Source organism: Acartia tonsa, chromosome 6 (assembly GCF_053477335.1).
Source record: "Acartia tonsa isolate MP-2025a chromosome 6, ASM5347733v1, whole genome shotgun sequence".
NCBI classification, from domain to species: Eukaryota; Metazoa; Arthropoda; class Copepoda; order Calanoida; family Acartiidae; genus Acartia; species Acartia tonsa.
The window spans coordinates 32,584,978-32,610,305 of NC_137265.1; the positions used below are offsets into that span (position 1 = coordinate 32,584,978).

At 32.4% G+C, this 25,328-nt stretch overlaps 3 protein-coding genes across 7 annotated transcripts; all 3 read left to right on the forward strand.

The window, feature by feature from the left end:
- The first annotated feature begins 846 nt into the window (after positions 1–846).
- LOC145322417 (uncharacterized protein C05D11.1-like) lies at positions 847–10,383 on the forward strand. 5 transcript variants are annotated; one of them, XR_013880659.1, is made up of 13 exons: positions 847–985; positions 1,634–1,754; positions 2,188–2,286; positions 2,939–3,034; positions 3,630–3,747; positions 5,288–5,498; positions 5,812–5,925; positions 6,028–7,074; positions 7,387–7,943; positions 8,077–8,204; positions 8,836–9,136; positions 9,430–10,039; positions 10,251–10,383. XR_013880659.1 is itself a non-coding variant. In XM_080164407.1 (12 exons), the coding sequence occupies exons 1-12, from the start codon at positions 884–886 to the stop codon at positions 9,563–9,565; spliced, it is 3,030 nt and encodes a 1,009-aa protein (XP_080020533.1). In that variant the 5' UTR covers positions 847–883; the 3' UTR covers positions 9,566–10,383. The 5 variants fall into 5 exon arrangements, 1 of the variants encoding a protein (XP_080020533.1); XR_013880660.1 differs by having other exon boundaries at positions 10,283–10,383; XR_013880662.1 differs by having other exon boundaries at positions 9,430–10,012.
- Positions 10,344–17,055, forward strand: Coq6 (ubiquinone biosynthesis protein COQ6, mitochondrial). The gene is made up of 15 exons (XM_080164414.1): positions 10,344–10,479; positions 10,694–10,810; positions 10,961–11,048; positions 11,751–11,814; positions 11,915–12,022; positions 12,352–12,464; positions 12,841–12,899; positions 13,281–13,342; positions 13,656–13,768; positions 14,192–14,286; positions 14,635–14,712; positions 15,010–15,209; positions 15,737–15,812; positions 16,144–16,200; positions 16,577–17,055. Exons 1-15 carry the CDS (start codon positions 10,383–10,385, stop codon positions 16,636–16,638), a joined length of 1,389 nt encoding a protein of 462 aa, XP_080020540.1. The 5' UTR covers positions 10,344–10,382; the 3' UTR covers positions 16,639–17,055.
- On the forward strand, positions 17,009–25,305 carry Rtca (RNA 3'-terminal phosphate cyclase). The gene is made up of 11 exons (XM_080164419.1): positions 17,009–17,138; positions 17,821–17,864; positions 18,325–18,385; positions 18,666–18,739; positions 22,377–22,479; positions 22,655–22,764; positions 23,222–23,323; positions 23,726–23,948; positions 24,234–24,346; positions 24,667–24,794; positions 25,171–25,305. The coding sequence occupies exons 1-11, from the start codon at positions 17,063–17,065 to the stop codon at positions 25,238–25,240; spliced, it is 1,104 nt and encodes a 367-aa protein (XP_080020545.1). The 5' UTR covers positions 17,009–17,062; the 3' UTR covers positions 25,241–25,305.
- Positions 25,306–25,328: the final 23 nt, after the last annotated feature.

Below are 25,328 nucleotides of genomic sequence, written 5' to 3' on the forward strand. Positions count from 1 at the left end.
TTTAAACAGTTTTGTTTATAATGTACGGTATGCCGCTAACTTTAATTATTTGTAAATGTCGTCTTTTTAAATGAATTTAAACCTTTTTTAATTCCATATTTTTTCATGTTATTTTTTCCCTTATCTAAGTATGTTTTATTATTTAGACGGATGAAGTAAAAATTCAATTAAACAATACATTAAATTTTAAAAAGTATTTAAAATACTAGCTTTTGGGTCTATATTAGCTTTTAGTATTTTATTAACAATTTTTAATTAATATTGTACTAGGGGGGAAATATCATTAAAGTATTTGCATTTCCTTCTATTATGAAGTATGCTATCAAAAACATGAATGTGTTTTAGCAATTATTACTTTAACAATAAGTTAAATTATGATATATTTGTATCAAAATAATTTTATTAGTTTTTGGTGATGTAGAATTATATATTGTTGCTTAATTTATATAATTATTAAATACTAACCTGCCTTTTTATATCGTAAGCATTACGTGGCATTTATATACCGGGGATGGGGTAAAGGGTGGGGAAGTGAAAACAGTCAGAAGCAGACAAAATATTGAAACAAAAGTTTTATAAACATATTTATTGACTAAAATTTCTGATGACTTAAATATATCTTCATTGGTTGGATGAGACTAATTAATTGACCAAAATCTAAACTAATAATGTTAACCTACTGAAGGGGTTAATTTATTTATTATCAATTAGGGCTCTATGGATCGGATGTTTAATCCATGTATTTTTAAAAATCAATTTTAAAATTAAGTTTATAAGCTAGGTAATATCTATTAACGTTTAATTTCAATCTAAAAGAGCATTTGATAATTGTTAGAACTTTGTTAAAGATGAAATGTGTAATTGACTTTTTTAGAAGTTAGAAATGAGTGACTTTAAACTTGTAACCTCCAGCAAAGCTAATGGACAAATTGAGACTGAGAAGTACAGATCTGAATCATCAGGTTTAACCGTTGTTATCTCACAGGTAGGTGTAAAAGGCGAAGCATTTCTATACATTTGGGATCGCTGTCCGTCCGTTAAAAGAGTGTGAACTAAATTATGCAAAAAGTCAAAATGTCCATGCATTTTAAACATGACGATTTTTGTTGAGTTTTCCAGGAAATATGTTGCTTAAATTCTTCTGTACAGGCCACGAAAATTAAATTATCACTATAACCAGACATTTTTCAGTTCTTTGAAACGAACACTTTTAAACTAAAAATCTCTGCTATATATGATTTGATTTTTTTGGTTTAATAGCGCGCCAAACTTTTAATTAGGTACCTAGTTGATGTAGAGTTTACTTTAAATTATTTTGTAGTAGCAAATACTTTATAATTAACTTTGTCTTTATGTCTATCCGTCAAAGTGATACGTTCTATATGTGATTTTCTTTGTGAGGCTTTCATATACCAATAAGCATCTAGTATATTATTATATACTTAGTCCGTCGGTCGGTTAGTCATGCTACAAAAATATGAATTTTAAATCATATAAAATACACGTGAAAGATTTTGTAAACGTATTCTTGATTATTAACACTAAATATCTGCCCTAATGCATTTTTACCCAGGATTTTTTTTTGTGCTTCTCTAGTTCTTGATATTGTCATCCTTGTATATATTATTTACAGGTTGAGGGTCCTCTGGTGAACGGTTACTTTTGTCTTGCCACTGAGGCACAGGACGATGATGGTTTGCCCCACACCCTGGAGCATCTTATCTTTCTGGGCAGTGAAGATTACCCCTATAAAGGTAAACTACTTGGAATTAAGGATGTCAAAGTGTAAATTTGTCAGTGATTTATTTTTCATGAATTTTATTTCTTCATTTGTAATGCTCATAAATACTTTTTGTCTTCCATAAGTAGCCAAGCCCAAAAATATCATGGATGGAAATACAGTTAATGTAATTTATAGAACAAAGTTTTGATGGTCATAAATCAAGAATTTAATTGAGATTACAAAAACTTTGTTACCTAATATTTTTGTTGTATGACTGACAGACCGACGGAGCAAGTAAATTATATTGGTAATGAAAGCTCATTTGTATAGGAAATCTTCATAAAAACTTGAATAGCAGCCGAAAAAATTGTATTTATCCAAGAGCGTTACGGACAGACTGTTAACTATAGAGTATTTGTGCTTCTAAGAAATATGACTTGTGGAGTTCCAAATATTTTTTTCAGGTGTGCTTGACCTGTTATCTAACAGATGTCTCTCCTCTGGAACAAATGCGTGGACAGATACAGATCATACCTGCTATACCATGACTACTGCTGGAGATCAAGGAAAAATGCTAATCTAATAATAATAATATTTAAATGCTTTAATGATGTTTTCATGCAAAGAGTCTTAATTTATTTTAGATAATCTCATTATTTCTTTAACGCTTTTATGATATTTTTTAAAACTAAATTGTAGGTATTGAAAATATTAAGGGAAATCAGCATTTAAGTTATTCCAATTTATATACCTAGGTATTTTATTGTTGCTTTTTGCAATATTATTAAACATGTTTTATATGCAATTTATGCTATAAATCACTTTTAATACGTTCTATTTTTTATGCACTCAAATTATGTCAATAAAAAAATTTCTTTTGGGGGGAGCATATTTTTGTGGGGGTGGAGGGGGGGGGGGGGAAGATGGGGTCTATCACTTACCTACCATTTTTAATTTTTTTATGTAGGTACCTAGGTATAAAAGAAAAATTGAGGGGGGGGGGATTTTTTTTTCTTAGGGCAATTTCCTCCTCCAAAATAAGATCTGAGAAGTTACATTGTAAAGGAGAACCATATATTCATGGTTTAGCTAAATTCGTTACAGATAGAGATCCTGTTACTTTTATATATAAGGATGACATTATTTCTTGAAGTAGAGAAAAAACTTGTTCTTCATTTATAGTTCATTTATTATATATGAGCATTTTGTTACATGAAGGTTTCTTAAATCTGCTTCCAGTTTATGTCGATCACATCCTTTATCCAACTCTGACCGAGTCTGGTTTTGTAACAGAGGTCCATCATATCACAGGTTCGTAATAACCAGGGATCTAAAGGGATAATACAATGGCCGTTAAATTGATGTACTTTCCCAATTACATTACAAAAAATACCCCTTCTTGTTATTATAAAACTTTGGGGACTAGTGTAATAGGGGACCTCTCTATCTCTCTCTGATAATAACGTAGCTTTTCCATAAATAGGGGCATGTTCATCCGAAAAGATATATACATAAAGTTTTGGTTAATTCCATAAAATTAATAAGCTACCTAACGAAAAAGGATAATAATTCATTATTTTTAAAATGGATCTATTGACTTTCGGATAGGTAATGATAAGGTATACTATATAGTTGTTACGCTACATTGTTTGTTAACACTTAATCTTTTTAATAGCGAAGCCAATCTGCAATTTCAAATGTAAATTTGTAAGTTACCTACTTTTAAAGGAGTACAAAATTTTATCGTCGTCCATTCAAGAAACATCGCTGACATAGTTCCTGTGACTGTTGACCTTCTATTCAATAACTTTGTCCGTACGTCTAGTTGCTTTTTTTTATTTATGTGCTTACTCAGTGCTGAATTATCTTGTCATTCTTGTTTTAGTTAATCAATCTTTTTATCTAGGAGAGGGAGAAGATGGTGGCGTAGTGTACTGTGAGATGCAGGGGTGTGAGAATACCGGAGAGTCAAAGGTGCACAGAGAAATGTTGCGGGCTATTTACCCCCCTGGCTGTGGTTACAGGTAATTTTCCCAAGGTTGCGGTAATTTTACCCCTAACTTTTTCACCGATTGTTGTCTTGACTAGTGTTCTCATGTATTGGGAGGAAATAGGTATATAAATAGATCTCGGTTTTGAGGTGAAGTCGGTATTTTTTGACCACCTTCATTAAATGACATTTTTCTCCATGTTCTAATCGACTGACAGAAAAAAAACAAAAAATCAAATTTGTTCCTTATTAAATTGCCTACAAAAAAGTATTAAATGAAATTTTTGTGAGATGAATTTTTAGGGTACTTATTGGGTCTTAAAGTCGGACGACAAAAATTTTTTTTTTCGATTTTTTTGCTTCGGTCGGAAAAACGGTAAGTTGGACAAAAACTGGTAAGAGTTAGAGCTTAGACGTCTTCAGGGGACTTATTAAGAATCTAATAGGCTATCCATTTCCGTTTAAAACTTTAAAAAAAGCTTGTATAGTTTTTTCTTAAATCGACTAAAAGTGAAGCGGGGCGAATTCGGTTTTTTCACTTTTTATACTAACTTTTTCAATTTTATATAAAAAAGTGAAATTTTCGAGAAAAAAAGTCAAATTTCTCGTACTTAGAAAAAATTTATTTTTTTTGTAGAAAAAATTGTCCGATCTTCATAATTTTTTTTGTGAATGCTCTTTATTACATTTAGCAACTTTAACCTTTTGGGCATGCTGTAATTAAATCAATATGTCATAGGTTTTTTGAAGCTGGAAAATCGACCACAGATTTTGCCAAACTTTTCTCTTTTTTTCAACTTGATTTTTTTAGGAAATTTTGCTAATAGAACTAATTTTTTTTGGCCAAATCTATTCAAAATTGCCTGAATTTTAAGGATCAGGCCTTTAAAGTCATAAAAAGTTATTTTTTCTAGTAGTATTTTTATGTTTTTTTATCAAAAAAATTTTCGGAAAAAAAAGTCAAATTTCGCGTACTTCGGAAAAATTATTTTTTTTTGGTAGAAAAAATTGACCTATCTTAATAAAATTTTTTGTGCATACTCTTTATTACATTTAGCAACTTTTACCTTTTGGGCATGCTGTAATAAAATCAATACGTCATCGATTTTTCGAAGCTTGAAAATGCCCTACCGACTTCGCCTCAAGGCGGGGCGAAGTCGGTGCCGTTTTAGAGATCAATTTTGACAAACTTCCCAAAGTCCTAGGTTTACGTCCTTTTAGGACCTGATCGACTTTTCCGAGATCTTTCTACTGGTCTTGGTCCCATTTAAAAAAAATAATTTTTACGATTTGCAGGTTCAAAAAACCGAAAAAAACACCGAGTTCGCCTCGCTTTACCCTAGCAATAATTCACTGTCATGCAGCTAATTTTTTTATTATTTTACTAAAAAGTAAGATGTTATAGGGTTGTTCAGATAAGATATTTATACCTACCTTAAATTTTATAGTTTTATATTTATTATTTACGTGCTCTACCTACGAGGCTACATATCATACCTACCTTTGTCCTAAATATATTGAGTTTGTCTTTACATTGATTTATAGATTAATGGAATGAGTATAAAATTCTTTAGATCAGAAACAGGAGGTATCATGAAGAACCTACGGGAAAGCACAACAAATGAGAAGGTTATCAACTATCACAAAGCTTACTACAGGCCAGAAAATCTAACCCTCATAATAACTGGAATTATCAAACCAGAACAGGTTTTTAAAGCACTGGAAGAAGTGCAGAACAAGATCAAATCCAAGGGACCGCTGCCAGATTATTCTAGACCTTGGCAGGTTTGTCATTTATTTTTTTTTCGAAAGGAATACAATTGTCCCTGCAAATTCGTTTTATTATTTTACTTGATAAAGTTATAATGTTTTTGTCTGCAGTTTAAGATATCGATAACTACTGAACTGATAAGTTCTCCATGTACAGACGGACAGACAAACACTCTGTTACTTTTATATTAGGATATATTCCTGTTTTTAATCAATAATAAGAGAAAAGGAAAGGTATCATGTTGCCAATGTTTCGTCTCAACATATCATGTGTTATCATTTATATGAAAGTGCAAAGAAAAACTATTTCTAATGCTTTATATTTCAGAGTGTTGTTCCACCATTTGATAAATCTGTTAATCTGGTTGTTCCATATGCAGACGATGAGGAAGACAATGGAATGGTTCATGTTGCCTGGAGGGGACCTAAATGTACTACACAGGTAAGAAGGACAATGGAATAATATTTGAAGGTTAGATAGATTTATCTAGGGCCAAATCTTCACACATCATTAGAAATAACTTAGAAACATTTATTTTTTTAGGTTAAAGAAATGATGTCACTCATGGCATTGCTGGAGTATCTGACAGAATCTGCAGTTTCCCCGCTACAGGCAAACTTTGTAGAAATAGAAGACCCATATGCTAGCTCAGCGAGTTACACATTCATAGAAAATTCAGAAGCTTGTATGTACCTGGAATTCTCCGGCGTTCCTGTCGCAAAACTCGGTTATGTAGAAGAAAAACTTACCAAAGTTCTGGGTGACATTGTTTCTGGTGAAATTGCCTGGGATGCTAGCAGAATGCAGACTGTGCTTAATAAACGAATTCAGGAACAGATTTCTCAAATAGAAAATGCTCCTCATGATTCAGTGGCCAGTATGGTCATTGGGGATGTTCTGTATGGAACCTCAGATAATGATTTTGATGCAAGATTGAATAGTGTGTCTGTTTACAGAGATATGCAGGCGAGAGAATCAAACTTCTGGATTGATCTTTTACAAAAGTATTTTGTTGACAAGCCAAGGGTTTTAGTTCAGGGTAAGCCACTCAAACAACTTGAAGCCGACATGAAAGCTGCTGAAAAGAAAAGGATTGCTGAACAAGTTGAAAAGCTCGGAGAGGCTGGACTAAAAGAGAAGGCTAAGATTCTTGAGAAAGCTATGGAGAAAAATGATGAAGAAGCACCTGAAGAGGTTTTAAGTGCAGTGCCTATTCCAAGTGCTGACAGTATTTCACTACATTCAGTCCAAAGCTACATTTCAAATGATAGTTCGAAGCCATGTCCTCATTTTGATATCAACCAGATGCCCATGTTCACCAAATTCAACCAGATTAACTCTCAGTTTGTCTACTTCCATGTTGTGATCAACACTTCTGGCATAAAATCAGATCTGACAATGTACCTGCCCCTGCTTTTGGAAATCATCGGGGAAGCAGCCGTCGTTGATAATGATGGCAATGAGATATCATATGAGAATGTAGTTGCGCAGCTAGAAAAAGATTTTGTTGCTAAGACCTTCAGTATTGGCTTGTCCGGTGGCAGGTTCAAACCTGGAGCATTCCCCAGCGCTGCTGTCATGTACTTTCAGGTATTGTTTTTTTTTCAGAGAGAGAGATAGAGAGATGGGTTGTTTATTACACTAGTTCCTAAAGTTTTTTAATAACATTTTCTTATTCGTTGGCTTAACAACTTTTGGGACTTCACTGAATTTTTAATCTTCAGAAGGGGTAATTTGTGTGTAACATCAATGATGCATAATTGGGGATTTTATCGATCTCAAACAACATTACCTATAGCGAAAAATATGCAATCTTTATTCCTATCTTCTTTCTATTTTCACTTTTCATAAATTGAATTGAAAAATGAAAACTATTAAAAAAAAAAAAATTATATTGTTTAGGCTGAACCAGGAAAATATGCCAAAGCCGTGGAATGGATCAACCTTCTGCTGAAGAACACCAAATTGGACGTGGAAAGAGTCAAGATCACTGCCTGCAAAATGGAGAACAGCATTTCCGAGATGAAGAGAAGCGGCAGCCTTCTCTCTAAAACACTACTCAACAGCATTGTCTATGATGCCAATCATGTCTCTAACTTCACTCGTTTCATTCAACAGCAAGGGTTTCTCAAAGATATCATTAAAAAGCTCGAGAATGAAAAGAAAGCTGATGAAGTTATAACTGAACTGGAGAAGCTTAAGGATAACCTTAAGAATTCAGACAATCTTAGCATTCACATATCAACAGACGCGGATAACATTAAAAAGTTTTCTGATATAACAGAACCTTGGAACAAGTTTTTCAGCTCAAAATCAACACCGGTAGTAAATGTGAACCCAGAAAGCTTCAAAATGGCGTTTAGCATGAAGGAGACAGAATTTCCTCATGTTTTGTATCCTATGGGCAGTTGTGAATCATCATTCTTTGTCCGCTGTGCTCCTGCCATTCAGGACCCAAGGTACAGTTTTAAATTAATATTTGTATAGTATTTATTTAATAGCGGATTAATAATTAAACTATAGGCGTTAAAATATTGTTCATTTCATGATATACTTCCTAAATAATGATTAAAATATATTTTTTTTTAACAGGGATCCAGATTTACCTGGACTCATGCTATTTCTGCAGTACATAAACCAGCTGGAAGGACCCATGTGGAGACAAATCCGTGGTGCTGGGTATGCCTATGGATACTTCATGCATCCTGATGTATCCAGTGGTAAGTTTCATTGCACAACTTCCTTCCAACCATTGTTTGTCCGTATATTTTTCCGTGAATAAAAAAATATTGTTGAAGTTTAGTTTCTACTTAGACCATCTCTTTGATTGAATTATTCCCCAAACTTTATGAACAAGTTTGTTTCTGTCAAAACATTCTCGCCCAACCACTTTAACATTTCAAACATTTTATACATATTATCACAGTTTCTGTTCTTTTTTTAAAATTTTGTAAATATTTCAGTTAGTACAAAACTGTTTCTTTCATTATTACTATTATTTTTTTTTTGTTTGTGGGGGGGGGGGGGGTAGTAAGGATTACTATTAATGGATTTAATTTAAATCCATATATCTTAATTACCTACCTAGGTACTTATATTTTAAAGATTTTCAGTGATTAAAACAGACATAGGTATTCCTACCAAATACCTATACAGTTTTAAAGACAAACATCCTATGTCCTTCTATATTTTACCCATGATAAATTAGCCACCCAAAATTGTATTTAAGATATTCGTAGACTAAGAAATATATTTAATGTAGAAGAAAATCAAACTTAACTGAAAATACCATAGACCTACATATTTTAAAATCCAGCTGTTTTCAATACATCCAACAATATTCATTTTTAGGTTTGTTGTACTTCTCGTTGTACCGCGCTACAAATGCAGCAAACGCATTTGCCGAGGCCAAGAAAATAGCTCTCGATTCCCTGGAAGCGAATGAGGAAATTGACGAAGGGCTGTTCGAGTCTGCCAAGCCCAGTCTCATCTTTGAGCTCATAGAGAAGGAGAAGACAGTTGGCGACGTTGTGTTCCAAAGCCTGGTGGCGTTTTTCAAGCAGACTGACCGACAGTTTCAACAGGAATTCTTTAAGAAGATCAGCGCTGTCACTAAGGAAGAGATGAAGGCATCTGCTATTAAATATATCAGGCAAGGATAAATTAAAGTAAAATTAATTGAAAATAACATTATTCTCAACAAATGCGTGATATTGTTAAATAAAGAGGGTGAGTTAATTTACATACACTCGTCACATTAAGTATCAGCAATTTCATTTGGTTGCTTCCTCTCTTGATTTTAGAGATAATTGGCTCAAACCTTTATAGATGAGTCTTTTATTTTAACCCGGCCCAATAAGCCTATTATCTCCTTCGCCGCCGTTTCCTGCCTTCATTCTCACCATGATATCTCCTTTTCACTTTTTCATTATTTAAATTTTGTAGGCCCCTGTTTGATGAATCAGTGAGCAGAACAGCAATTGTATGTTCCACCACTAAAGTTGATGAAATCCAGAAAGAATTCAAAGAGTTTGGCGTCAATCTTACACAAGTGGACTCTTTGGATAAATTTAAGAATTAATTATATTCTAAGAAGGAATTGATATTTCATTTGAAGAAGAACTAATACCTGCTTATATCAAGCAGAAAAATAATACATTTTGCCTCAATACTTGATAATATTTTTTGTCCGCGAAAGTTAAGGCATCTAGTTTTTCTTCAGGTAAAATATCCCTGCATGGACAGAAGTCCATACTCATAAACTGTATTACCAGGATATTTCATACAGTCATTAAACTAAATAACTAATATTTAGGATTTTTTTTACCATGAAAGAGATTTGTCACCAACAGAAAACTACATTGCCTCTTGATTAAGTATATTTTTTTTTATGCCAAAAGAAAAATAATTTTTCTTCTGGTGCCATATTCCTGTCCGTTACGTAAATTTTATAATAACCAGTCAGTCACTAACTTACTAGTCATTACATTAAACTTTTTGACATAGTTTTAAATTAATCAATGCAAGGGTAGTTTCATTAAGAGTATTAAATCAGGTTAGTCACTCGGAGTAGTCATTCCTTAAATCTATAAAGATTGATAACTAAAGCGTTTTTGTAAATACACTAAATTGTGTAATTTGTAATTGTTAAAGCTATCAATAATGGATTTATAAGTATACATCTTTGCAGTAGATAACATACAATTAGAAACCATTAAAATAGCCGTATTGCTTTTTAAGTGAATTGAAAACCTGAATAATTTTAGTGAACCTACCCCTTTAACATAAATAAAAAAAGACTTATTAAATATTTGCTTTAACAACAAAGTAACTGCCTCAAATAAATACTGGTGATTAAGTTATTACTAAATTAATGATTTTTTTTAGAAAAATTAAAAATGTCTTGGGTGTTTCGACAGAATATTTTACACCAAACAATGAATCGTGGATTTCAAATTCGAGCATTTTCTCAGACAGCTGATTATGTTATATCAGGTTAGAATTTACAAAAGAGTAACTTCACTTTTAATGCCATAAAAAGTTCAACTTATAATTATATACTGAAAAGAACTGTAGTAGAGTTTGTAATGCTTAGATGCTCTAGACTATTCCCGGTTTATAGGCGATTATAGAGTTAAGACCGACTATAAACTGTGTACTACAGTGTAGACTGCTATGATACCTCAGGATCTCAATTAACATTTTTTAGGTGGTGGTATGGTAGGGGCAGCCTGTGCTTTAGCATTAGCACAGCTCAATGTTAATAAAAACAAGAAAATCATAATGCTAGAAGGCAGCCCAAAAAGAACTATTGATATTGGCAAAGGTAATTTTTTTTATTTCAAACTAAGAATTTTCAACCATTATATCCTACTTATTTTATTACTAATTAAGAAAAGTATTTATAAATCATAAATCGACGTTGCTAGATAGTTTCCTAGCCCTGAATCTTCTAGTATAAATATATTAACTCTAGATTACAGTAACAGAGTGGTTGCTTTAAATCCTGGATCTATAGAAATGCTAAAGAATTTAGAAGCATGGCCAACAATTCAACAAAACAGGTTAAAATATATTTAATACTATCCATTTATACAAATCTATAAACAAAAATCCAACCAGCTTCCTCTTGATAAATATTCAACTTTAATAATGTTTATTATGTATAATTTCTTTCCTAATATTTCATTGCATGATTGAAATATTTTTTCCAGTATGGCTTCAAAACTGACTAACATACGCAGGATTAGAACTGGTCCTAAGCTATGCTGATAAATCATGTATTGTATCGTATTATTACAATTTTCTATGAATGATAAAATCAAAATTATACAGGGGTGTATATTTTGCACAAGATTAATTTTTTCCCCTGCTGCATTTTTTTTCCCCCCCTCCTAGTTTTGAACAGCAAGAAAGGGGAAAAATGGAAAAATATTTTCGTTTTATACCCCCTCCTACATATTCTTTTAGTTTTTTTTTTCACCAAGGAGGGGAGAAAAAGGAAAAAAAATGTTTTCAGTTCTCTTAATTTTAAAGAATTTTCCTCCCCAACCACATGTTTTTTTAAATTTTTTTACCCCCCCCCCCTAGCAGGGTCATATATGCAGAATATACACCCCTGAAATTATAATAATGTTACCAGTTTTGTAAGCTCAGGTTCAGATCCCTAGGGCTAACAAAAAGGGAATAAATCTTAAAGCATTTAATTTCACTATCCACCGGAAGCTAGCTGTCTATAATACTTTACTTTTTACCTATTTTTCCAGATACAATCCAGTATTGAGTATGCGGGTATGGGATGCATGCTCAGATGCAGCTATAACTTTTCAGGCAATACATCCATAAAACAATTCGACTGTTAACCAACAATATAGCCGGCTGGGTTTTTTAGACATAGGCATCACCAATGTTGGATGTATAAATATACTAGAATGAGGAAACACCAGCACAACCATTATCATATATTATTGAAAATGATCTTGTACAGAAAAGTTTAAATGAACAGTTGGATAATTGTGATAATATCCAAGTAATAAACAGGAATGGAGAATGTTAATTTAAGTTATCATTAAAGAAAAAAACAAGCAAAATTAAAAAAATGTTACATTTAAATCTTTTTTTTATGCTTTTTCGTCTTTTAGATGTCCTAGGGACCTCCAAAACAGTGGTCTTTAAAAAAAAATTTCTGTGTGTAATTCTTTTTCTATGCTCTACTCTTGCTATGTGCAATACTTCTTTGTTATATCTTAACCAGTTTTCATCGTATTTAATTTTTCTGGGCTAAACGTATTTCTAAATAATTTCCTGACACTCTATGCAATAAATTAATGTAAAAAGAGTATTTATTTTTAACTCTCCATTTTTATTAGTGCCAAAGTTAAAAGTTACAAATTTCCTGATTGTGGTTCGACAGAACATGTTCCAGACGGCCTGGTTCAAATTCACCTGGAATCTGGGGATCAACTGGAGACTAATTTTCTAGGAACAAATCCATTTCATAAGATTAAAGTGACAATAAATAATACCTATTTTTTTTACTGATTATTCAGAAACAAACAAGTAAATTTATATCAGGTAGGGAGTGGACATCGGGGGGTAAACTATGTCAGTTCCTAAAGTTTTATATGTTCGTTCTCTCATTCGAGAATGAAATTTTTTCCGCCGATAATTTAGTCTACATAAGGGTGTCTTTGGTTTATCATAATTGTTCTTCCTTGAAATGAAGCAAGAAAAAGGCACCGATTAGGTATTGTATTTATTGTTATTAAATACTTTTAGAAATTCTTTATTCTTATCCACTCGTATTAGTTTAAAAAATCTAGGTACCCAATTCATATTTATTAATGGATTTTATTAAGTTGGTGCCGATGGGTTCAGATCTTTAGTCAGACAACAACTTAATATTGATTCATTAGGTAGGTAGCTAACGCTTTCTTCTCTAGAAACTGTATTGTGTATTGGTAATAATTTTTTTTAGATATTAAGCTACCTCAGCTTTTATGCTCTTTTAAAAAGACATATATTAAGGTATAGATAGTTTTCTCTTTTCTATAAAAAATACTTTTTGAGTAGATGCTTTCTTAAGGTCATACATCTTAAGGGGATAGGCGTCCATCCCCCTCCCCCATAAACTGCAAAATAGCTGAAAACCTGATATCGACCAAAACCAAAAGTGAAAAATGTGAACGGATTTGCCTAGCAGATAACGAATTCTTAATACACAAACTGTCAAACACACATACATCATAGATACCTACTCTTTTATTAATATACAATATCATGTTTTTAATTTTTAGGATGGGAGTATAATTATTCTGGAGTGGTAGCAACATTAAAATTAGATGCAACCTCAGATCAGGTTTATTTAAAAAAATTAAATTATAGAAATATGCAATTGTTTAAAAAATACATACCTATTACATCTCAACTAAATTATTTTTACCTCTTCTGTTTTTCTTTTAAGTGACGAAAACTTTATATTTGAATTTAAATGAAAATCTCAATATATATAATAAGAATTGATTTTTTCTTTTTTAAAATTCTATTCTATAGGTATGTAAGGTAAAGATAGGAATTGAATGGATAAAGGTTTATTTTAATCCTTAGTTTTAACATTCAAATAATACTTAAAACTAATGACTTGTTCTCTATTTTATCATTGGCCATTTCAGGTAAACAACACGGCCTATCAAAGATTTCTACCAACTGGTCCAGTGGCTATTCTTCCATTAAACCCAACTTACAGTTCATTAGTCTGGTCCATGCCAAGTGCGCTGGCTAAACAAAAGGAAAATTTCATTGTTATTTATTCAAAGTTTTTCTTGATTTAGATTCTTCTCAATGCAGTGTAAAGTGTAACTGAAACTAAGTTATCTTAGGGGATAAGAAAATGGACGATTAATGGACTAATTACCTCTTTTGGAGATTATTATTATGATTTATATTTATATTGCCGGTACTTGGTTGCCCCGAGGGGTTAGGTCACTGCAGGTACAGGTTTGGGCCCACTGCATGGGCATGAGAAAAAATACACCCTATGCACCTTTAATTAAAACAAGGGTGAGAGGTTTAGTGCTCGACATGTACTAGTAGAACAGCACCATCTTTTGTATAATTTAGATCATTAATGTATATAAATAATATGTCTTTTTGGTTATTGTCATCCTTGTCAAATCTCTTTAACAAAAAAAAAACAATGAATGAACATAAAGGTTCAATTATCTGAGCAAGAATTTGTCGAAGAAGTTAATAACGCGCTTAGATCTGATTTACATCAAAATCAAATTGTTAATACTGTATCAAAGGAAAGATTTCAATATTATATCAGTTAATTCGTTTTTTAATGTATACCTAGCTATTATGTTTAATATTTCAAAAAGTTTGTAGCTCAGCTATTCCTGTAACTATAATATATCCGTCAACACATCTGTTCCGTCGACTTAAGAAGCAAATACACTGAACACTAGCACACCGTTATTATTTATCAATGGTTTCAGTTTAGTGAAGGTTTAAACTATCTTCTAAGTTTACCTAATGTATTGCATTTAACTATTCTCTTTGCCCCATTATTAGTGCTACGCTTCTATTTGTTAGAATAATTATACTTGTTAAAAAAATTATTGTATATTGTTATCTTTACTTATTCAAATCAGGGATTAGGATTAATATTGGATAGTTTTACGCCTTCCAAACAATATCAAATCAATAATCTTCCACCAAGAATAATAGGTATGATCAACTTTTTATACCTATAGGCTGAAGTTTTTCCTAAAAGTGTAAAGAAATTTTTTTTTGAAAATGACAGGGTTGTGAACTAACCGTGTAATAACTTGTCATGTCGTGTTTATTTTCTTCGGATTGTGCATGGAAACTTCCTGAATTAGTTATACAGAACAACTCACATTTATATGTTGTAGAATATTCCCCAGTCAATGGTATTTGGTTTTCTGTAGATTAAACTTGGGGGTTACATCAATGAGCATTGGACAATTATGTCTAAATTTTAAGAATTATGTTTTTTTCAAGGTGCTGCAAATCGAGCAGGATTTCCGCTTGGATTTACCCACAGTCACCGCTATATTGGACCTCGCACTGCACTGGTTGGTGACGCGGCTCACAGGGTGCACCCGCTGGCTGGTCAGGGGGTTAACCTGGGCTTTGGAGACGTTATGTCACTGGCCAGTGTTGTGGAGAAGTGTCTGGTTAATGGTGCCCCTCTGGGAGACAGGGATGTTGAAAGTTTAATATTTATAAAAAAAAAGGAAAATTGTGTCCATAATAAGGTCAATACCTATTAAATTATGGAAATTGAGGCTTAAAATTTTTAAAATAAGTTGAGTAATTAAAATTTTAGTGTTTGTAGGGGTCTTTTGCCCCACTAGCCCCTAGAAGGAAAGTCCCAAAATTCAATTTTCAAAGTTATACAGTTAGATCCAATCATATATGAGAGTTTACAAAAAGAATTAGGTTGATAACTATAAAAACAAGCCCAAAATGCCAGGGCAAAATTTGATACCTACTCAATTTTCATTTCTTATAAGTGTACAAACTCCCCCAACCCCCATATACAAAAATAGATTTCAATGGAATATAAAATAATATAACAAAATGTTACGAAAGTAGGAGAAGAAAATATAGGTGGGCTAATGTTCAAAACTCAATTTAAAGTAGCTTCCATTTAAGGCTCATTAAATCAATATTTAGGGAAAGAAACATAACCTCTATGTTTTGATTTTCACATCCCTGTGTGGTTAGGTCATATTTGCTTGAATATGAGACGGAACGCCAACGTCACAATGTACCCACAATGTTCTCCATTGATTCTTTGCACAGGAAATTTTATTAACTTTTAGTTGAAATAGACTTCTATTATTATCTGGGAATATTTTATTATCCTAAGAATATTAACTTAAAAACCTTTTTTATCCAGTCCGTCTTTTAATGGTAAGGTCTAGAATGTAGATTATAATTATTTTTGGAATATGAATTATTTTGAATAGGTATTCTAATCCATGTGCTTCAACTTTTTAGATTACTTAATTGGTTACCTAATCCTTTCAAATTTTAAATTTTTTTTTTGCTGTGCTTCACTGTTTTTTGGATGTTTTACCCCTCTTTATTCATTGAAATAAAGGAATTATAAGTTAATAATTTTGAACTACAGACTGTATACAACTGAATTTACCCCTGTTGTGTTGGCTAGAACTCTCGGACTTCAGGAATATTTACATCTAGACTAATGGAATTAGTCTCGATCATATTGTCCAGGCATGCGTTGCATCAATTGCCTTTTGACGTCCTGACACAAAAGTCCACTGCAAGGAGGTGGGTTGGTATGGAGGCTCAAATTTGAATTCCCCCCTCCTCCCAATTAAAAGGAGAAAAGCTTGGACGTCCTGATAAATGATTTTTGACTAGTCATCAGATTTAATACTCGCCTAATAAGAACTTACATACCTATCACATGCGTATTGCGTATAGGTTTACAAATACAGAAGATTGTAATACAAATAAATCAGTAATTTCAGACGTTAAAAAATTTCACTTTCTTAATCTCATAGAATCTAAGATGATGTAAATACTTCCAATTAATAGGTGACAGATGCGCTGCAACCAGTAAAGAAAGTTATCATGTCACATGCAGCCTCTGGTTAAATATGGACACCAGATTGTCAGATTTCATGAAATAATTTACAGAAATTTAAAATTCTGATTTTCGGATGAAAGTAACTAGCCGTAAAATTTGAGTTGCTTTGAATTTAAATGCTACGTTTTTCTCAAATGACATAATAAGCATACATAATATTAAACAAATACTCGCACCATGTTTAAAGCAAATCACTATAAATTGCTTTTATAATCCCTATAATCTAATATTGTAAACGTCCAGGAAGGAATAATCTAGAGATAGGAAAATGGAGGAAATTAATGCTCCCCCCATATTTTATGTTGTTTAATAGTTGTATTTTTGGGAGAAAATTGGCGAGAAAAATACTAGGTATAGATTTTAACTGCCATTTTCCGATTTCTAACTGTTTGAACTCTATATATTAAATGAGAATACTTTCAGAATCTGACAATGTCTGGAGATCCGGGCTACAGGGAAATAGATGGCTCAGTTATGGAGGGTGGCGGTCAAATTATCAGAATTACAGGTTGTTGTTTTAGATTTGATGTTCTCACTCATGTATATTGTATAGGAATGAGATACAACTATAAGATATGAAGGAATGGTCGTGATTAAGAGAATAGATTGCTTTGTTATAAAGGATGGAGGACAAATCAGGGAGGAAAGGGACATTGGACAGATCATTAAACTAGCCACCAAAGTTTTATAATAATATTTTCTTATTCGTTGACTTAAAAACTTTGGGGACTTTTATTGAAATTGATTATTTGTACATAAAGTTGAGTGTCGACGTTTTAATTGTAATCTAAAGAAGGGTTAATTTTGTGTATCACCTTTGGGGATGTACATCAATTTATAGGTCTTTGTCTTATCCCTTATTTCCAGTATGGCTTCGAAACCGATTAATATTTGCTTTAATAAAAACCGGTTCTCAGCAATATTGAAAAATCATGTATAGGTAGCATCGTATTAAAGACAATTTTAACGAATATTAAAATAAAAATTATAAAATTCATACCATTTAGTTTATAATTTTTAATTTTAATTTCCGCGGAAAGCTGTCTATAATAGGATGCAATAAATAACTAGTATTTCTTAACATTTAACTATTCTCTGTTTAGGGAGTATAGTCATACATGGTTCTACATCACCCAAAGAAAAACTATACATTTAAAAAAAAAAAAAAACAGTTACCTATTTTATTTCAGGTAGCCTTGCTACACTACTTCAGATTCCAGTGAACATTTTAAAGGTGTGTCATCACTTACACAACTCACAAAATCTCAACATTGTTTAATTTGCGCGTTAAAAACAAAAGCAAACTCTTGTAGAAGTTTATTAATGTGAGTGAAGTAAATGTTATGTGACATTTTTTTGCTGTAGTAATATCTTGAAATTCCAATAGCCTCGAAAATGTGTAATAACCAGGTAGAGAGGGGACAATGTGCTGTTTATTATAATAGTCACCAATGTTATATAATAACGTTTTCTTATTCGTTGGCGTTACAACATTGGAGACTCTAGTAAATTTTGATTGGTTGTTTTATTAAGTTGGGTATTCAAGCGTTTCAACTACCAATTTTATTCTGCAGAAGTAGTCATTTTGAGTATCATCATTGGGAATTTATATTAACTTATGGGCCATCTTATCCCTTTAGATCCCTAGTAATAATTATTTCTTATGTGGAAGTGATGACACAAGTATCCCAAAGATACGAGCTGGCAGAGCAAGTCCTGGACTTAAAGCTCAACATTTAACTGGTTTGCACTTAAGTAAGTTAACATTATATTTTTTTTATTGATGGCATTTAAATCTTAAAATTACTTTAAATTCTCTATATTCTTCAAAAAACAGATTCTTGAAAAACAAATACTTTAAAATAGATCTTAAAAAATCACTAAATTTCAATGTTAAAGACTAGTCAGTTTTATTTCAACATTTGTTGTACAAAATTTATCCTCTGTCACTTCCGTATTCTGTATAAAGCTCAGATTCCAGAACTCCATGATTAAAGCATGGCTAAGAAATGAATTATCTAATAATATTGTTTAGTCAAAGATATGAGTAGTGGAGTTTTGCGTGGAGCAGATTTTGGATCAAAGGAAATATTTTTTCAACCAGGAAAAGTAAGTACCTATATAATCTGCGAATTTTTCTTCTTGAATAGCATAGACCAACATGTTATAATAATGGCATGTCTGTTCGTTTGTTAAAGTGTGTTGAGCTATAGTTACTTATTTCACTCATATCTAAAATTTTAAATTCGAGAATTTGTATACCTACCTTAGTACCTATGCAATGACACACCTGTAAAAAATTAACTTAATTTTAAATTTTCTCCTTTTTAATTTAATGGGCTATAACACCTGGCCCCCCGTCTACTTTAAACAACATTTTAAATGATGAACAGACTTTTTTTAGTGATAACTCTTATAGAAAACATTTTTTTATCTTACACAAAGCTCTGTCAAAGCAGGAGAAATGTGCCTCTCGCATATGGTTTTTGAAAAAATGTGTAAGATTCAATATTTTACCACCAACAGCTGTTATAAAAGCTAAACATAATGTTAGATTCTCTAACACAGCTTCAAACACTTTTCAAGCTAATTTGCAAAATGTGTCATTTGAAAATTTGAAATTAGGCATAGTTGAAGAAAAGAAAAATTTAGAGTTGTGTAAAAAACATGTACGTGAGCTTAAAATTTCTTTACATGGCCTAATAACCCAACCAAGCTTACATGTTTTCTTAGAAGATAGACTTAAATGTGAAAAATTAAATTTGAAGAAACAGCACTATAATGTTCATAAAAACAAACTTTGTTTCCTTTTAAATAAAAGTAATAAGCCCATTCCTCCAGAGTTACAATCTAATAGTGATACATCCGTGAATAATTCTACTTCTAAAAAGTCCAGAAAATTTGTGAAAAGGTCACAGTACAGACGGAAAATAAAACGTCAAAATAAAAATCTAAATTCATTAGTTTATAACTATAGTGACACAGTTTTAACTAAGGACATGACAAACCTCTTAAATAGGGGTCTAAATTTTGCTGTCACCCCTAAATCTGTAAATACAACAGATCTGCACGCAGGTTTCCAAAAACTAGGGAGATCTATGAAATGGAGGGAGGAACTTTTTAAAGAAAATGACATAGAAAATTCTGTGATAGAACCTATGCCAGGTAAAAAGCCGTGGACTTCAGTTAAAACCAACCTTCCCAAGTCCACCCCAAATGCAGATTTAACTACATTTCTAAATGGTTCTCTAAATTGTATTTTAGGGGCAGATTTAAATAAAACACACACTAACCTACCTGAATGTGAAAAACGGGCTATGAATGAGTTAATTAGACTTCAAAAATCTCGTCAAATTTGTATAAAACCAAATGATAAAACAGGTGGTTGTTCGGTATTAAATACAGAAGATTATGTTAACTCTATGGAATCTCTATTGTTAGCTAAACATACAGATTCTGACGGCTTTGATCACCCTTATTTTCAAAAGCTAGATCCCAACCAGGCTGCACAGATACAATTTAATGATTTTGAAACATTAAAATCTGAGGTTAGTAAAGCAAAATCCATGAAATGGATAGATGGCGATATTGCCAAATGGCTTGTACCTGATGAGCCTATTCCCGGTAGACTCTATGGTCTTGTTAAAGACCACGTTGATCCCGAAAAATGGCCCCCTGGGACAACAACCCCACCTTTAAGACCTGTCGAATCAGCTAGTGGTACAACTTTCGAAAATGCCAGTCATTTTGTCGATATTCACTCTAATGATCTAGTCAAATCATTACCTAGTTATTGGGCAGACACACCAGATATGTTACGTTGTTTTGAGAAAGAAAATTCAAAAGGGCCACAACCTCCAGGATCCATTCCTGTGACCCTTGATGTATCAAGTCTTTACACTAATATTCCATTAGCTCAAGGAATAGAAATCTTTACTGCCTTTTTAGACACTCGTAGTGATAAAAGTGTCCCCACAGTGTTCCTAATAACACTTCTAACACTAGTTCTTAAATGCAATGTTCTAGTTTTTAATGGTCAACATTATTTGCAGCTTATTGGAACTGCCATGGGCACCCGTGTTGCCCCTACGTTTGCATGCCTTTTTATGGGCTGTATTGAATATATGATGTTAAAATCTTGGAAAGGTTTAAAACCTAACCTTTATAAACGCTACATTGATGATATATTTTTTCTATGGAATGGCACAGAACAAGAGTTGCTAAAATTTATAGAACACCTTAATAATTTTCACCCATTTCTTAAATTTAAAGCTTCGTATAATTTTGAGACAAAATCTGTAGCTTTTTTGGACACTGTAATTTCGATTGATTCAAATGGTTTTATAAAAACAAATCTTTATGTAAAACCTGGCAAAAGATGTTCTTATTTACTTTTATCTTCTTCACATCCAAAGCACATTACTGAGAACATCCCTTATTCACTTGCTCTTAGATTAAAAAGAATATGTAGTTTAAACGTAGATTTTGTACAACAATTAGATTTTTTGAAATGTAAATTATTATCTCGTGGTTATAAACTTAATTATATATTAAAAGCATTTGAACGTGTATCTTTAATCAGCAGAACAACAGCACTTCAAAAAGTTGAGAAAAAAGTTGTAAACAGGCCAATTTTGAGTTTACAATATGATCCCCGTCTTCCCCATATTTCAAATATTTTTTTTCGATTCTGGAAGGTTATGATACAAAATCCCCAAATGAAAAAAGTTTTCCCAGAACCGCCGATGGTGTGCTGGTCTCGGCCAAAAAATTTAAGAGAATTTTTGATTCGAGCACAATTGCCTAAAGACAATAGACCTTCCAGAAATAAACTAGGGTTTAAACAATGTGGTTTCAATTGTATGTTATGTAAATTTTCGCCTAAATTTGTTAATAATATTGTATCATCTGTAACACATGAAACTATTCCAATTTTATCTTATTTGACTTGTGATTCAGAGAATGTAATTTATTGTATAACATGTACCAAAGACAATGGAAACTGTAAAACACACCCACAATATATTGGACAGACTGGCCGCAAAGCAGTCAAAAGATTTTCTGAGCATAAAAATTCAATTTCACCTAACGCAATCACAGCAGTTGGCCAACATTTTTCAGAAAGTGGCCATAATTTCAGTCATTTACAATTTATTCCTTTTGAACAAATTAAAAGCAATAATCCTTGGGTAAGATTAGCCAGAGAAAAATTTTATATTAGAAAACTTGAACCTTTGTTAAATCGCAGAATGTAAATTTGTTAGTCAAAATGCAGTTGCAATTTTTTTTTAAAAATCACCAGTTATAGAGCAGCTGTGCTACTATAGACACCCCACAAAACTCAAACCTTCCCCCTTCCCCTCTCAATTCACATTATTTTGACCGCTTCCCCCTTCATTTTTTGTACAACCATCTTATAGTAAAGTCATACATATTTTTTCTTAGTGAATTGTTAGTACCTATATAATGTTTTTTTTGCTTTTTATCATAATTATTTGTTATCAAAGTTAGGTTTAAAAGTTTTACCCTTAAAGAATGTTTTATCATATACTTATTTTGTTGTTTTTTTTTTTCCAGATGCGATTGATAATGAGTATTTTTTACTTGAAATATATTTCGGAATGATGAAGTAGACTTTTTTCCTTTTAAATTGGGTTGAGAAAGATTTATAACTGAATAGTTTTTTAATGTATGAATTGAGCGAGAATGTCATATTAAAAAGTCAATACAAATCAGTTTGTTTTAGATTCGTGGTGGAGCATACCAGGCGGATACCAAAAGTGCTGGAGCGGTCTGTTTACTTGCTCAAATATCTCTACCTGTAGCCTTATTTGCACCAGAACCTACAGGTATAATAATACTATATCTGTTTACTTGTACAAATATCTCTACCTGTAGCCTTATTTGTTCCAGAACCTACAGGTAAATTGTATATCTACTTACCTATCCAATAGGCTACTGAAGAACATTTTGAAACAAAGAAAATCACGAAACCCTTTAAATAATGAAATTATTTGATTTCAGTATTAAATCTCCGAGGAGGCACTAATACGGACATGGCACCACAAATTGACGCCTTTACAGAAATTTTCCTACCAAACCTAAAGCAATTTGGACCTGAAATTGAATATGAGGTAAAGAAATCTTACTAAATTAAAGCATTATTCACACACTTAAAAAAATTAGTTATGCAGTTCCTCTTTAAGAAGCGTTTGTCAGACTGATTGAATGTTAAGATTTTACTATAATTTCCTATACCATGTACATTCAAATATCATTGTTGTTCAATGTTCAAACGTTCATGTACGGAAGAAGCACATAACCCCACACCATATTTTTTTTGATAACGTTAAAATAAAAGGGAGTAGTTCTCCTTTGTTTGCTTTTACTTTGGGTTAGGTTAGGTTATATTTGGTACTAGGGAGGCTCACATGGTTAGGTCACCGAAGGGGTTGGGCGTAGGAGGAAAATAGCTACACACTCACACTCCCCTATTTTCTATCTATTTTAAAAATGAGTGGGGTAGGGATGTATAAGTACTAAACCGGTACCATATAGGAAAGCACTAAATGTAAACTTAATTTTGTTAAGGTAGTGAAGAAAGGTTTTTTCCCGAAAGGAGGTGGAGAAGCCAATTTTTTTGTAACACCTGTAAAGTCCTTAAGGCCAATCCAGTTAGATGATCCAGGAAAGGTAAAACTCTACTACATACTTTTGTTTTACAATCTCTTTATATTCTCTTTAACTTATGCTTTAACACTTAATGTATTTTAAACGTGCCCTTTACTATTAAAAAAATAAATGCAGTAGCTTCATTGCTAAGTAGAGCTACATAGATTCAGTGGTTAGAGATGAGCTTAAAAAGTTAGACGGACGTCCTGTTACTTTTATTTAACAATGATCTTAAAGTTTTCACAGGGACATTGAACTACAAATTATTACTGTATACCAAAAGTTTTATAAACAGGCTCTCTCATCGCCAGCTGAAAACTACTTTACTTCATTAGTGAGGTACATTAATATCCCTTGGTTTTTATCATTTTTAAGAACTTAAATTAAATGGTAAATATTAAAATAATCAATTTTCTTTCTTAGTTGATAAGTGTAGAGGGATGGTGTTTTTGTGCTGGATCCTTACCAATTAAAGTAGCTGAGTCAATTGCCAGATCTTTCAAAGAAGAACTCCGAGAGGCAAACTCTCCAGCTTTAAGAGGAGTGAAAGTGAATATAGAAACGTATAAAGAGACACCTGCCGCTGCATTTGGCAATGGTTCTGGCATTGTTGTTGTCGCAAAAACTTCTACTGGCTGTGTTTTAGGTAATTTTATTGCTCTTCTTGTAGTAGTTTCTATTCTTAGCTTATATTGCTTGAGACATGGAAATGTCACTTCTATCAGTAGTGCGATAAACCAATTCTTTAATAGGTTTACTACTATAAACGTTTGGAACCTTCTTGAAAAAAGTCATGCAATTAAAGATCTGACTTATGTTAGAATTCTTAGGCAGTTCACCATGGAATCAGAAGCCATTTAATCTCGGGCAGCAAGATAGTTTAGATTCCCAAAAGTCAAGTTTTGGTTGCATAGTAATCTATTAATTTTAGGAGGAGGAGCTTTGGGTTCCCCGAGGGAAACAACCGAGGAGACTGGGCGTAAGGCCGCCCAAGATTTCTTGGAAGCCATAGAATGTGGGGGCTGTGTTGATAAATACGTTCAGGTAAACTAGTACAAGAGGTTAGCATAGAGGCTACTATGCGGGTGTTTTTGTCTGTCTGTGCTTTCTTAAGTCTGCAATGTTTTAACTGATCCGTGTTTCTATGTTTTTTATATATCATACTATTTATAAATTACCGCATGGTTCTAATTTTGGTACTGAAATACGTATTTCCTACAACTTGTATAGGACTAAATATCATTCATGCGTTTAGCATCTTTCTGTCTATCTATCACATTATCTATACAACTACCAATCCAGGACATGATAATTGTATATTCATGAGTCAGGCTTCTATTATATTATCTGTTCTTTCTTATCAGGACCAAATGATCCTGTTCATGGGACTGGCGGACGGTGAGTCTGTCCTGCGAACTGGTCCTGTTACTCTACACACTGAAAGTGCTATATTTATTACTCAACAACTTACTGGAGCTAAATTTGATATCAGGTACTGTTATAAAGACATGGACTGGACATTTATATCAATGTGAAGCGTAGTAATAACAATCTGACCGAATATATTTGAATATTTTATGGACAAACTGACATAGCTGGGCCTGGCTATTAGACATGATCAATATAGATATTCCGTAACATCCAGTGTTTTAGTACCTTCAGATAAATCATTGAAAGATAACAATTCTTATATAGCTTCCCATATACACTGATACAGATATAGACATTAGGAAACTTAATTGTAATGAATTAGAAATGTTTAATTTGACCTTTGAATTACCGCAATATAACGCTTTTTGTTACAATTTTTATCCTTTTAGTTTCATCTAAAAATCTTTTAAAAATACTTAGTATTTTAATATTTTCAGTAATGATCCCAACAACAACTCCTGGTTGATCAGATGTCAGGGAGTCGGATACAAGAACAAATACCTGTGATAAACAATACAAAGATGCTCGAATTTGCTACAGTACAGGGATTGGACTATGGATGATTAAAAATTCTTGCCCCAATTTTATTTGTTAA

Excerpts from the sequence above, each read along its gene's own strand:
- LOC145322417 (XM_080164407.1), top strand. The coding sequence starts at position 884 with ATGAGTGACTTTAAACTTGTAACCTCCAGCAAAGCTAATGGACAAATT. Across the intron at positions 2,287-2,938 it reads CATGACTACTGCTGGAGATC|AAGGTTTCTTAAATCTGCTT; the intron begins AAGGAAAAATGC and ends TTTTGTTACATG. Across the intron at positions 3,748-5,287 it reads CCCCCTGGCTGTGGTTACAG|ATCAGAAACAGGAGGTATCA; the intron begins GTAATTTTCCCA and ends AAAATTCTTTAG.
- Rtca (XM_080164419.1), top strand. The coding sequence starts at position 17,063 with ATGTCTGGAGATCCGGGCTACAGGGAAATAGATGGCTCAGTTATGGAG. Across the intron at positions 17,139-17,820 it reads TCAAATTATCAGAATTACAG|GTAGCCTTGCTACACTACTT; the intron begins GTTGTTGTTTTA and ends ATTTTATTTCAG. Across the intron at positions 17,865-18,324 it reads TTCCAGTGAACATTTTAAAG|ATACGAGCTGGCAGAGCAAG; the intron begins GTGTGTCATCAC and ends AGTATCCCAAAG.
- Coq6 (XM_080164414.1), top strand. The coding sequence starts at position 10,383 with ATGTCTTGGGTGTTTCGACAGAATATTTTACACCAAACAATGAATCGT. Across the intron at positions 14,713-15,009 it reads TCTTCCACCAAGAATAATAG|GTGCTGCAAATCGAGCAGGA; the intron begins GTATGATCAACT and ends GTTTTTTTCAAG. Across the intron at positions 16,201-16,576 it reads GGCTAGAACTCTCGGACTTC|AGGTGACAGATGCGCTGCAA; the intron begins AGGAATATTTAC and ends CTTCCAATTAAT.